Source organism: Centruroides vittatus, unplaced genomic scaffold, assembly GCF_030686945.1.
Source record: "Centruroides vittatus isolate TY-2023 unplaced genomic scaffold, ASM3068694v2 scaffold_861, whole genome shotgun sequence".
Lineage (NCBI taxonomy): Eukaryota > Metazoa > Arthropoda > Arachnida > Scorpiones > Buthidae > Centruroides > Centruroides vittatus.
The window spans coordinates 2,617,381-2,632,704 of NW_027122718.1; the positions used below are offsets into that span (position 1 = coordinate 2,617,381).

Below are 15,324 nucleotides of genomic sequence, written 5' to 3' on the forward strand. Positions count from 1 at the left end.
ATTATTTGTGTGGATTGTTTGTTATGTTCAATGTCATTCTAATACTTAGCAAGATGTTGCAAACATTCTAATGATAGTCCAACACATACAAATACTAATGAACATTATTACATAATTGTGTTTGAGATTGTATAGCCTTGACTTCTTGAGTAATGTTAACAGATCATTGTCATTAGAGATTTCTTTGTAAAGATGATTGATGATAGATGAGTAAAATGTAGTTAGAAAAGGTGCATTCATTTTTGAGATAAGTTTGTTGCATATTTGATTGTTTACTATTAAGTTGCTATGAGATTGGTATTTTCTTACTAATAGTTTATTTATATTGTCATGTTTAGAATATTTTGTTAGAATTTTAATATTTTTAGAAATTGTGTTTTGGTTCAGCTCCAAATAAAGTACATATTTATTAATATTTATGAAATTAAGAACTGTTTGATGACATTGAATAGTAATAATTTGATTGTCTAAAAGTTTTAGAAAAATTTGATAGAGTAATCAAATTTTAATCAGTTTAACTTTTTAGAAAAATTTGTAAAGAAATGACTGAGATTTTGAACTTGCAACTTAATAAATAATTAATTGATTAAATACGTAATGAGAATTTTTCCATTACTAATGTGAATGAAATTAAAAATGTAAATTTACTAAGTTAATTTTTTTAGGTTTTTTAATTTGTTTATTATCTATTAGTAATTATTTTCTTTGTATAATCAAGTTATATACATTACTTATTTATATTAAAATAATCAATTTGTAAATTTTAAAATTACTTTAATACTGATTATAATAAACTTTTTTTTTTTAGGTATTAATATTCCTGAAGAAAACATTCTTTCAAAATTATTTCAAAATGACTTCACACATGATGCATTTTGTTATTGGTCTGAAAAGTCGTAGTGAGGAACTACGTTCAAAGACAGCACGAGATTTACATCATTATGTTACAACTGAATTAAGAGAAATGTCTGTAGAAGATGTCACATCTTTTATGGATGATTTTAATCATCATATATTTGAGATGGTCTCTAGTTCTGATATAAGTGAAAAAAAGGGAGGAATATTAGCAATAGGTAATCTTAGCTTTTAATAGCAAATTTAAATTAAGTCATTATTGCTTAACAATACACTTAATCATCCATTATCCATATATAGTTTTAAACCTATTAAGATTTTGATATATAATAATAATTTTACATTTTACTTTATTGAAAAAAATAATTAAAACAGTTTTATGTAAAATAATACAAAACTATTAGTCAAAAAAAATTTATTCATATCATAATTTGTAATATGTATATTACAAATTATAATATGAATAAATTTTTAGTATTAATGTATGTGTGTATATACATACATACACACATACATTAAATATACATTAATACTAAAAATGTATATGTAAACTATATTAAATATTTGATATTTGCAAAATTAAAAAGGTAATAAGTTTATATTAATATATATATATTTAGGTATATATATATTAAAACCTTTATAGTTTACCTATATAATGATATATACTGTACATAAACATACAAATTTTTAGTATACATATACATATTTATAGTTTACCTATATAATATATATACTAAAAATTTGTATGTTTATATATATATATATATAGATATATACACATACATTCATACATAAAAATTTGTATCCCTCATATAACACTATTTATGTTTGAAAAAAGTGCTGTGTTATGCAAAACATAGGGTTACATTCCAACAGTTAGCAAAAGTATACTAGTTTTTTTCATAACTAAGAGAAAAATGTTTATTAAAGCAATCAATAATTAACTAACAATCACAATTAAAAGTACTATATTATGCATTAATGTTCATTTTATTCAAATGAGGGCATTTTCTTTTTACAAAGTAACATCATCATCTGAGGTTTTTTGTTGATCTTCAGAAATATTAGCAATGTTTTTTTTTATTTTTGTCATAAAAATTTTTTAGGTATGACAAAATAAAAATATTTTATTAATCTAAAATGTGTTCTAGTGGGTTGCATTTGTTCAATCAAGGACCAAGTGATTTTTTCCAGAATTTGTGTTTGAATACCGAATCGTTCGAGTTGGGAACAGTTCGAGTACCAAGATACCCACTGTATTTTGTTTGTCACAATTTTTACAAATGATTATTTACCTACAGTTAAAAAAAGCTTAATAACACTTACCTAAGAATGTTTAAATAAACTTTACTAAATATGAAGATTAATTGATAAAAACAAAACACAGTGACAGTCTTAAAGACTAAAGTCTGAAAGCAATGACAATGACACCTGGTTGATAGGAAAGCTATGACAAGGAAGGAAAAAACTTGTACTATCAGTTTTTATTAAACTTGATGAAAAACCCAAAAGAAATTGAAAATTTCAATATTCTAAAATCTATGGACAAATTTGAAATAATGTACAGTACATTGCTTACTTGAATGAAAAAAATATTGAATAAAGGAGTTTGCACTTAAAAGTTTTGAAATTGTGTACAGAAGATTTCTGAAACTGTGTTAGTGCAAGATTGAAAACTGTGTTTTATAGGGGATATTTCCAACTCTCAAACTGTTAGAGCAAAACCATGTTGTAGAAGTGCCATGTTGTACAAGGAATACCTATATATGTGTGTATATATATATATAATGGGTTGTTCGGAAAGTAATTTCGTTTTTTCCATAGACAAATAAATGCAATATTCTTATAATAAATAAATATTTTATTGAATTATATATTGACCATTTTGGTCAAATACCTGTTGTCATCGTTTCTGGTGGTAGCATGATTTCATATTCATAAAAATTTTTATTGTTGTTTACAAAAAACTAATCCAACTGATTTTTGACATTGTCATTTCAAGTAAATGTCTTACAGTTAAAAATAATTTGTATAGACTGGAACAAGTAATAATCTGAGTGTGCCCAATCTGGCGAATATGGTTGGTGTGATAACACATCCCATCTAAGCTATAACAGTTTCTGACGAGTTACCAAACTTGTGTGAAATTTGGCATTATGGTAAAACACTACACTTTGTTTGTTGATCAATTCTGACCTTTTCTGTTTGATGATATTACTCAATTTGTTTACTCGATGGCAGTACACTTTGGAATCAATTGTTTAATTGTCTGGTAAAAGCTCAAAAACAAATTTTTTTAAAATCCCACTATAGAGAGCATCTCTCTTTAATAACATGTGGAACCCATATATCGAGCTTTGAAACAAAACCAATTCGTTTTAAGTAATAATAAATGTTTCAATTTAACAGATTTAATCTTTTAGTGATTTCACGTGTTGTTATACAGCAGATTGCTTCAATCGGTACCTTTATTTTGTTTTTATTGGATTTCAAATGGCCATCCAGAATGTGATGTATCTTCGATATTAAAATTGCCAGAACGCAATTTTGTAAACCAGTTTTGGCACTGTCTTTCTCTCAACACATCTTCTCCAAACATGTACCACAATTTTTTTCTTGTTTGAACAGCATTTTGATTTTTTGGTTATAAAAAAGCAAAATATGCCAAAAATGATGCTTTCGATTTTCCATATTTGATGGGTCACCGAAAAAAAACAATTGTACAGAATCAAACAAAATTTTCTACAAATAAGACTTAAAATGTCAGCTGTCGAAGTATATAATGAAAATGTGGTTTAAAATAAAATTGGCTGGTAAAAATACATCTAATTCCTCTAGTAATTAAAAAACAAAATTACTTTCTGAACAACCCAATAATATATATTAATATAAACTTATTACCTTTTTAGTTTGGCAAATATGAAAGATATAATTATTTTATTATATATTTTTAATATTTTACTTTATTCCTTTTAGGTTATTTATCCTTAGGAAAAGGGTAATACAAAATCAAAATATTTTAAACTATAAGAAATTAAAATAATTAATGTAAAAATGAGAAATATTTTTAACAAATTAAAAGTTTTAAATAGTTGAATTATAGTTGAGTTAGCTTCCAACACAACACCCAGGAATTTTAGTGGATCAGGTAATCAGGAATTTAATGACTTAACCCACAAAGTATTCAAGAATCAAATACAAAGTTGCTTATTAAAAAAAATAGTTATATCACTTCAGATGGAACTATGAACCATAAAAACATAAATATGTTTTTAAAAAATCCAGCACAAAATATTTACCATATGAAATTTTATGGAAAATATCTGAAATTATGGAACTTTTACCTTGTTTGCATAGCTGTAGGCAGGAAAGTAGCCTGAAAGGAAAGGTTGACTCTGCCAATATGATCATATTTTTTGTGATGACGAAATAGACAACAAGGAAAACTTCAATATTTCTATTTATATAAGTCTTTTATTATTTGTATTTTTGCAATATATATTTTAAAATAAATATGTTTGTAATTGGACTCTATTAATCATGTTGGAACAATAAATGTAATCAGAGAGATAAGTGAGAGGAAACTTTCTGGGGAAGAGGAGTTGACCTTTGGATGACTTAAACTTTTGTGGTTCAAAGATCCAATAGAACCAACAAATAAATTGAATATTGACCAGTAAGGTTTGTGGGGGTATCCAAGAGGATGATCTCTGAGAAATTTGTGTCCAATGGAGAAACAAGGAGAGTTGCAACTAAGCTTCCAAAGGAGAACGACTCATTTTCGTCTTTGTTGCTCTCTATGAACAAACCCAGAGAGTTTAAGTTCAAGCAACTAACCAAGATGAATTCTTTCATTACTGATTAGCTCAAATCTGCTCATCACCTACCAAATAAATTCTTAACAGAAACAAAGAAGGAAATTTTGCCAAAATATCAATAATTCTACACCTTCTACTTTTCCAGCAATGTTTTTGATCCCATTCAGAGGTCTGCCTTAAAAATTATAAAATTAATTAAAAGAACTGAGTTCTAATGGCAGAACTATAATATTTTAATACATCAAATTTTGAAATATGTAAGTTGTTCATTTTCGAATGTTGTAAATTTAAAATAAGCTGTTATAGTTCTGCCATTAGAACTCAGTTCTTTTAATTAATTTTATAATGTATATGTTTTCTAACATAATAATATACCTGAGGCAGACCTCTGAATGGGATTGAAAATGTTTGTTTTGATTAATTTGAGTAATTGACCCATTTGCAGGTACCAGTACATCTTGTTGAGATAAAGTGAGAGGTCCTCTCATTTTCGACTGCAACATTTGTCTTCAAATGGATGTTGGACAGTAGATACAACTAACTTTCTGAAAATTTCATGAGAATCCAATAAATAGGATTACTTTGGATAGAATAAATATTTAAAATTCAAGTCTGGGAAGTTGAAAGTAACATAAATCAATGTTAGGGGACCATGAAAATCTTAGACTTGAAAAGAATTTGAATTAAAGAAATTCATGTTGATTATAAACAAACAACAACATTACAACCTGATACATTATAAACTACAAGCCAACCAATGCCGTATGTTATTGGGCTATCTAGTTCGATAACATACGGCATTGGTTGGATTGTAGTTCATGTTGATTTTAAATCCCTATGCTATTTCGTTGAAACCTACCAAGTACATACTTTGTTTTCTTCAAGTTAAAGAAATATTCAAATTGCAAACTTTTGAGTTAGAGAAGTTTTACTGTATTTAAACTCCATTAAAATATTCATAATTATATTATCTGATGATATATAATTAATATTACTTTTTAAATATTTAATATTTTTTACATATCAATCAAAATCTTCAATAAACAGATAATGTAAATATAGTTTATATCTTCTTGTACAATGAAATGTATTTTATTATTGAATTTTTCTTACTCAGCTAGTAGTGATTTTGTTTTTACCATGCATATTCTGTTGATATAGAAAAAGAATTAGCGTTACTTTTCAAATGTCTAACAATTAAATTATTAGTTTGATATTTACAATTTTATAGATATTTGGTTAATTTCTATGTTTTTAAGTATATTTAGATTTTATTTATACTTTTGAAAAAATGTATTAATTTTGTTAATTTTTTATATGTTTTAGTAATATTTTTAGGTTAAATTTAAATAAATTAATTTTGTCTTGTTTTTTAATTTATAATTTAATATTTAAAGCTGTTTATTTTTACAGTTAATTTAATTGGAGTTGATGTGGGAAATACAAGTACTCGAATCAGTCGGTTTGCTAATTATCTTCGTAACTTACTTCCATCAGCTGATACTACTGTAATGGAACTTGCAGCTTGTGCAGTGGGAAGATTGGCATTAGCAAGTGGAACTTACACTGCTGAATATGTAGATTTTGAAGTAAAAAGAGCTTTTGAATGGTTGAGTGGAGATAGAAATGAAGGAAAAAGACATGCTGCTGTATGTAACATTTTAATAAATATGTAACAAGTCATAAAGAAAAATTAATTGAGAAAAACTTATTTTACTAAAAACACAGAAAATTAGATCTTTGTTAAAAATATTATATTAGTCAATGTTCATTCACTGTGTTGCTATGAAAATTTTTTAATGTGTAACAAATATTACTTACAAAAACTTGAAAATTAGCTATATATATATATTTAAAGACAGATTTCTATATACTTAATTGTTGTTATATATTTATTAGGTTCTTGTTTTGAGAGAACTTGCTGTTTCAACTCCAACATTCTTCTTTCAACAAGTTCAGCAATTTTTTGATTGCATTTTTAATGCTGTAAGAGATCCTAAAGTAAGTTTGATAAAGCATTATTATTATTATTATTATTATATTGGGTTTAGTGAGTTATCCTCAGTTGACACCAGTGGCTGTGTACTATGCCAGATCAGAGTTAAGGCATAGTAACCAAAACAAGACAAAAATTAAATAAGTGTGTCAGTGTGTGTGTCTGTATTCAGTAATTTCTTAAAAATATGACATGTATTCAATATAGTGGCCTTCTGTAGTGTGATGTATGTATTTCTATTCAATTGTAATGTTTCCAGGCTTTTGTGTAGTGTGTGTGGTATGACACCTGTAGAGGAGAATGACAGGTACAATAAACACCCTATCCATCCTCCACAGATGTCTTATTTCCTGGGCGAGTTCTGTTTTCTTGCCGATTACCACCATTTTTAAAAAAAGAGAGAAAATATTACATTTTATTATATATATCAGTTCATCTGATAAGCAATCACTGTTAATAATCACTCATTTGTAAAAAAAATATTTAAAAAAACAATAGACCCTTTTCTCTTGCACTTTGGGCTAATATTAAATTAACATTATCTACTGTTATTGTTAATAATAGCCCAGACTACATGAGAAAATGGTCCATTATTTTTTATTTTAGTTTTTTGCAAATGACTATTAACAGTGATCTTTTATCATATACACTAACACATATTTTAAATGCTATTTATTGAAAATAATAATTCATAAGCTCTATTAATCTATTTATTTAATTATTAAAGTGAATTACTTAGTTTAATTAATATGCCTTTGTGTTCTTAACTTAATTTAAACTTATCTTGTCTACTAGTACTTTATCAATTAACAGGACTTATAAATCCTGTTAATTGATAAAGTACTAGTAGATGAGATAAGTTTAAATTTAAGTTTGAATTACTTAGTATTTAATAGTAGAATTGTTACGGGAATTTATTATTACTTCAGTTTTTCAATTTTTTAAAATAATTTATCCACATTTATGAAATAAATAATAAATGTGAATATAAAAATGAAATGAATTTAAAAATAAAAATTTAACGTGAAAACTATAGGAGTATGTAAAGGTCCGCTTTTAGCGGAGCAGGTCTAAAAGCGACACGACCTTGGTAATTGGTCTCACCTGGCGTGTGTCTACTAACGGTCGGGAAGACAAAGGTGTACGCATCAATGTGCTTGCCACATGTTTGTCGGGTAGAAAATGTAAACACGGAACGGACATGACGTTAAGCCGTTTCGTCGGGAGGAGAGCAGACGTTTTTGAAAGCTCCCGGGGAAAGAAAGGACCCTGATTGGTTGTAAGTTGTCGCCGAGGAACTCTTTAAATAGTAAGAGTGGCGAGAGGAACGGGGAGAAGGGCGAGAGACCGGATACGTGGTAGTCTCTGACACTTAGGAAGCCCGTGAGGTGTAGAGAGAGTGATCTCCTCTTAGGAATTCCTCTGAGAAGGGTTAGTGTAGAGACAGGACAGCCACTCGGTTGAGCCAACTCCACAAACTGACCGGAGTTTCCCCAGAGTCTGATCGTTCCCAAAGGACAAGCCGTCACGTGAGACGCCGTACCTTTATTGCATCATGTGTGTAATGTTGTCAAACTTGTATATCCTGTAAATATTTGTTTTGTAAATAAACTGTAAATATTCATTGGATTGAGTGTGGAGGTGTAGCTTTCCACAAACCATCGTACGGACATTCTCGAGTCGTAAGAACCAACTCGAGACGGATCATCATAAAGATCTTCACCGGATTACAATAGAGATCTTCACTGAGTAACTCAAAATAAATAATTTAATATTTTAAATTACTTTGTATTGAATCTATGCAACTTTTAATGATTTTACATCATATCAGAACTTAAAAATATTTTAAAATTTACAAACATACAGTGGGTGATTGGTTAACAAACAGTTCGGACTGTGAACAAATTGGACAATGAACACTTTCGTGAAAGATTTTTATGTTCGGACAACAAACACAAGTTAGGATAATGAACACCTTGCAGAACAAACACAAGAAGAAGCGACGTAAAATACTGCATGCCAGTTGGTGTCCCCTTGTCTTCAGGTGACAATTTGAAACGTTTTGGAGCTCAAGAGATGTCGACATCAATGCATGACCTGATACCGATCAGATAGTATTTTTTTGAACTTTGAAACTTTCCCTTGTAATTCCAGCCTTTTGTTTATATTTCTGGCAAAGAATTTTTTTATAGTCTTTGTGAGACTGTTGGGTGGGTGCTTGTTAAATTTTGCATTGGTTTTTATTTTCGAAAGACAAGTTTAACTGTCCCATAAAATATTTGTTAACATTTTAACACCAAATTTTGGATTTCATCTGGGCCTCACATTTATATAATTTTTTTGTGCTAGCACTTACAATCTGAATTTTTGTAAGTGCTTTTCTGAACTTTTTATTTAAAAAAAACTGATAATATAATGAAGCCTAAAAGGAGTGGATTTTCAAGAACCATGCTCACCACAGAAACCAAGCAAGAGATAATAGCCAAATTAGAGAATGGGCAGCAGATGTCTGATGTTGCTATGCAGTATGGCTTGAACAGGTCTACAGTAAGCACAATCTTAGCTAAGAAAGATATTATCAAGAAGACTCAAGCAGCTAAATGAGTAACAAAAATCACATCTGAGAAATAAAGAACATTGAAGAGCTCATAATGGAATCTGAAACTAATCTGACGACAGAAGAACTCCAAGAACTCTTAAATGAAGAAAACTATGAAACTCAACAAGATGTGTTTTATCCTGAAAAAAGAGGAAGACAAAAGAAGACCAATGCTGACATCTGCTATTGAAGATCTTTTGAAGAGGTGGGAGGATGTCAAAACAATGGTCATCCAAATCAGATTGAGGTTAATAGGCTTGAGAATCACTACAAGAATAATGCTATTAATTACTTCCGAAAAATCCTGAAGAAAGAAAGAAAAGCAGTCAACATTGGACAGATTCTTTAACCCCCACAAACAGTAAAAAACATGACTAATAAAAATGCAAGACTGTGTATATATGTATTTTTTATTATTACATATAAATACACTAAGTAAGAAAGTATATAATTTTTTATTTTTTGGAGTCTCCAGAACGAATTAATCAAATCTCTATAAAAATCTATTGTAAATCGATAATCGGTTAATGAACAATTTGGATAGCGAACACTGTTTTGGAACAGTTATGTTCGTTAACCAATCATTCACTGTATTTTTATTTCTTCTGAAATGATGAAAACTCTTGAATTGTGTTTATATCTATAACCCTTCTGTTTTAAGATTAAAATCAATCCAACATTGTTCTATCCATTCTTATTCTAATATGTACTACTAGATTTGAATTCAAAAATAAATTTTGAATTAAAAATACCAGCTTATGTACTATACTTTACATTGATATTCATCAGACCTTTGGTTCTGTTGTACCATCTATTCTTTGAATAACTGTAAATCATTTTGATTTGCATTCTAATATTAGTTGCTGGTTTAATAACTACTTTCTTTGTCAAATGTGACTCCATCAACATAAAAAAAAATATATATATATATATATATAAATATATATATATATGTAAAATGCTAAAAGTTATGTGAATTTAATTTTTAATACTATAAGATGTTTTTTGAGACTTGAGAAATTATTTGTTCGAATTTTTCTTATAATTTTTATTTTCATGTTAATTTTTATTTGTTAATATGTTTAAAAATGTTGTTAACTCATCAGATCACATTAAAAAATGTTACATATTTGAACAAAAGAATAGATTAACAGTTTGAATAAAATATTATTGAACAAGATAGCAGATTAATGGTTTGAATAGTAAAATGAATTCTAAAACATTTATATAGGAACTATTTCATTAATCTAACATTTGTTCAAAAATATAAGTAGTTTTTCATTTTTTAGTAACTTGTGTTTTTAGAATTCATCTTCCTATTTGAACCATTAATATGCTATTTTGTTCAAAAATATTTTATTCAAATTAATAATCTATTTTTCAGTTGATTGTTATTTTTAATGTGATTTGATGAGAAGAAAAAAAGTTATCTTGAAAAATGTTTTATAATATTAAAAACTCTTATAACCTTTAACAAATTTCTACATATTTTTTAAATAATTGCTTTATTTTGTTTTATGTTTGTGTAAAGTCAAATTTAGTGATTTCTAAAGGAGAATGATTTTTCCTTATGCAGTGTTTCTCAAGGATCTGTGTTGCATTGTCTTTTTTTAAAATTACTTACAGCTTGATTTTATTATACATGATTATACCATAAAATTAATCAAACCAACAGGTATTCTTAAAAGAAACATGTATGCAAACATTAAATGAGTCATTAACCCAACCAAAAAATATCAAGGAGGAAAAGCAAGAACATTGTCTGTCATTATTGCTTATGATGATTTAAAAATGATTAATTCTGATGTTTTGAAATTCAAAATGATGATTTACAATTATCTTGTTTAATTTTCAAATTAATTTGTCTAGAGTTATAGCATGTTACTCATTAGTTAGAAATCCATTGTATTTTCCCCTTTTTAGTTAATGGAAATATAATAGAATATGTACAGTCAATAAGTGATCTAGATGTCATATTTGAAGAAACATTTTGTTTAAATTTGATGAAATTATTAAGAACCTTGCTTTATATAAGGAAGTTCCTTGAAGACATGGCTGTTCTATATCATCAAATTTTGTTCTTAAGACTCAATTTTTTACAAATTTTTTAACAATAATTCACTATTATTTGTTTTTTCAGAGTAGTGTTGCTTGCTCATTTGCTTTTCAAAGTGATTTTCAAACTGGATAAAGTATAATTTTTGTTAAATAGATTGTCATTTATAAAGCAAAACTAGGATTTCCAAACTTTGAACATATCAAATATATAGATCATACTGTTGTTTTTAGATTTTTTAAAATGTGTTCATTCTGCTTCCTTTGTGGTGATCTTGTGCACACTCTTTTCTAAATATCTAATTATTCATGCTATGCATTACAGAGATTTTCTGAGATATTTCTAGATGTTCTATTAGTTAGTGTTAGTTTGTAAATGCTATTGAAGATATAGAACAATTACTTGTTTCCAGTTTATCCCATTTTAAGAAACATTGTAACAAATTATTTTATTTATTTATTATTGATGATTATTTTTATTCTGGGATTATTTGTTTGTCATATCAAGGTAGTCATCTTTAGTTTAACATTTTATTTGTTTAATTGAAAATAAATAAATATTTAGAACATAAATATCTATACTAATATAAGAGAAAAATTATAAAAAATATTATAATTTAATGTTAGATAAAATGTTCAAAATTATCAATTATGAGAATAACATTATTTATAAGGATTAGGCAGTAAATAATAGTTTAAATATATACCCTTGTTACTATTAAATCAGAAATTTAGATCAGTTTTTTGTTAACTTTAATTTTTTAATCTGTGATTCCAATGATGGGACATTTCCATTGAGTAAATTTTTTTAAACATTCATTGTGATGTCTTTAGAATGTTTAAGTATGTGAGGACCCGAATGAGGTTTGAAACCGCGTAAATTGCAGAATTCTTGTGTTTAAAATATAACAATAAATTATGTAAGAGAGAGAGAGGGAAAAAACTCTTGATCTAAACAACATGACACAAAATGTAAACACACGTTCCGGGACGATGCCAACACGTGTTAAACAACCTGTTAATGTTAAACCCAAAGGTAGAACTCTTACATGGGCACTCATAAATAGTCAATCTAGGAAAACAATTTCAGAAAAGGGGGAAAATTTGAGGGATAGAAAAACATTGTGTATGATGCATATGGTCGTTAGAGTTCTAAAATGACAGCATTTACAAACAATGGGTTAAATTATGAGCGCAGGTGTTGAGGTTCTATCAACAATCTCCAAGCATAGTCGACAAAAGGTGTCAAATAGACACCTTGAATGAGACCTTTTTCTTGACTTGAGTTGGTCTCGATTTTTCCCTGGAAAAAAGGGGGTGACCAATCAGGAAGTGAGAAATGGGAGAAGGGACCAATCTGAAATGTGGATAGTGGAAGAAAAACTATAAAAATCAGAGTTTCAAGGTTGAAAGGACAGTCTCCTCTGGATTAAGCCAAAAGTTGTGCTCTGTCTATTGTGTTGTGCTACCGCCGATCACCTAGGGTGCCACAGCTTCATCTCATCGATCATCTGCATCATCCAGTGATCCAGTCTCGTTCGCCCTGGGGCTGCAACCAAGATTGAAGTACTCTCCATGCGGAAGGACCAGAAAGAAGCAAAACTGCCAATGTAAGCATAAATGTTGCAAAATAAACGTTTTTTTTTTTTTTTTTTTGTAAAACACTTGTCATCAATTGCCTCCTCTGCCATACCCACATGCAAACTTCTCTTAGGTTCATCCTGATGCGGGATCAACTGATTTCCACCTAAATGATGGCAACTTTATATCCAGTTCCTTATCACCACCAGTCGGCGATCTTACAAGTATATTCCAATAATTTAAAATTTATTGTAATAAATATTTTATATGCTTTTTATTTGGCAAATACCCAATGGGTAAAATAACCCATTTGGTAGTGCCTTGTATCTTTTGTAGAAATAAAATAAAAAATTGAAGTGATATTGTATATTGTTACTTTAACATAGAAACTTGTATTTTTACTTCAGGACATTGACACTGTGTTTATTTGTGTTGTAATGTTTGGAATGTTTTATGCTTTTACATATTCTATTTGTTTAGGTTAACTTTTAATTAAAATGCTCTACCTGTTACCGGTGTGCACTCTCTAGACGACCAAAAACGAAATCAACACAAATAGTTCGTTACTAACATTTATGATTAACTTTAATAGTTTTGATGTATGAATGACACTGAATAATACATGAAGTGTTTTAATTTTTGAGAACTCAGGAACTTTTTGATGTCTCTAGTATATTTAATAGTTTTTGTTATTTTCAACATCTATTTAGCAAATAAATTTAAATAAATTTAGTTTAAAGCTTACATCATTTTTGTTATGTTTTATATTATATTAGCCTATAATCAGAGAAGCAGCAGTGGCAGCTCTACGAGCAGCTCTTGTTGTCACTACACAACGTGAAACCAAAGAATCCCAAAAACCTCAGTGGTATAGGGTAAATAATTACATTTTTATATAGTTTAAAATAAAATAACCAAAAAAATATATAATTATTTTTTATATCAGTGAGTATTTATAGTTTTCATTAAAATATAAAAATTTATGTCATGTTTGAATGTTTAATAGAAACTATCAATTCACAGATAATTTTATTTTAGAAAATCATATTAAGTAAATTATAAATTACATTTCTTAAAAATATGAATTTACCATTTAGCAATGTTATGATGAAGCAGAAAAAGGATTTGATGAAATTCCACCTAGAGAAAAAAGTGTAAACAGAGACGACAGACTTCATGGTTCACTATTAGTAATAAACGAATTACTTAGATGCAGTAATGCAGAGGGAGAGGTAAGTGTCTTGATGATTTTAAGATAAAGATTCCTATATATTTAATTTTGAGAATAAATTCTTAAATTATATGATATAAAGTGATTATTTTTATGTTTGTAACTAATAAAATATTAGTACTGAAAATTATTTTAAATGTCAGTGAATTATAAAAAAAGTGCATTTTTCTTTTTTTATTTGAAATGATGTAAAAACTATTAATTAAAACGAGTCAGAAATTGAAACTAACTGTTAGTTGATTTGTGCTTTATTTCGATGTGAAAAAGAATAAATAGCCACAACTACAATAGAAATAATTATTGAATCTGTAATAGTGTAAGAAATTGGAAACTAAGTTGAAGCTATGTTTTTGAAGTTATGATGTACTGTCAGTCGATGTGTGCACTGCACTGCAACAAAAATAGGAGAGGGCAAGGACCTAAGTAAGTTTTACAAAAAGCAAATTGTGATGCTAAGAATGAGTTAGTGCTCACCCAGCTGCATGGGAACACTTTAACAGCAAGGCTGGTGAAGTATTCCCATGCTGTTGGATGAGCACTTACTGGGAGTGGTCTGTAAAGGGAGAAATTTCTAACCATATGAAATGTGTTGGTTGACTATGCCTCATTGACATTACACAGGAACAAGACTGAACTGACTTGTAAAAAAATAACAGTCTGCAATCTGTCACATTTGCTGTTAATGTGACAGATTGCAGAAAAATTTAATGGAGACGATACGATGGTATCTCAATGCATAGTGCATAGAATACTGTTGCACGCTGCTACATAGCTGTTAGTCATCAAGGGATCATTGCTAAAACCAGCACATTGTCAACATCTACAGAGACATGTGATCATTGATCTTGGATGTTGGATCAGGTGACGAAAGTTATCTGATTTGAAAATTTTGATTTTAATTGCATTATGTGAGTAGCAGCATTTGTGTATGTCATTTACTAGTTGCCAGTTCCTGGGACTTGGGTGCACCATTGGACAAAAACAGGCTGGCAGAAGTGATGTATGGCTTTGAGAGGGTTCTGTTGGGAGGCCTTATGTCCCATTATTTCTGTGGACCACTTTTTGACAAGATGCACCTACTTAAACATTGTTGTGGATTAGGTACACTAGTGAGCATGATATTTCCTGTAGAGACTGTCTTTTTCACACTATTACTGGGACAATGTACAGTGTTTCACTGGGTAGT

General features: G+C 28.5%; 1 protein-coding gene across 1 annotated transcript in view; it reads left to right on the plus strand.

The window, feature by feature from the left end:
- Positions 1–15,324, plus strand: part of LOC136989972 (serine/threonine-protein kinase mTOR-like) — a 136,275-nt gene that overhangs the window by 4,586 nt on the left and 116,365 nt on the right. The window contains 5 exon segments of the mRNA XM_067288283.1: positions 809–1,073; positions 6,090–6,325; positions 6,576–6,677; positions 13,684–13,782; positions 14,005–14,139. Of these exon segments, the coding sequence (XP_067144384.1) occupies positions 854–1,073; positions 6,090–6,325; positions 6,576–6,677; positions 13,684–13,782; positions 14,005–14,139 (792 nt within the window). The 5' untranslated portion in view covers positions 809–853.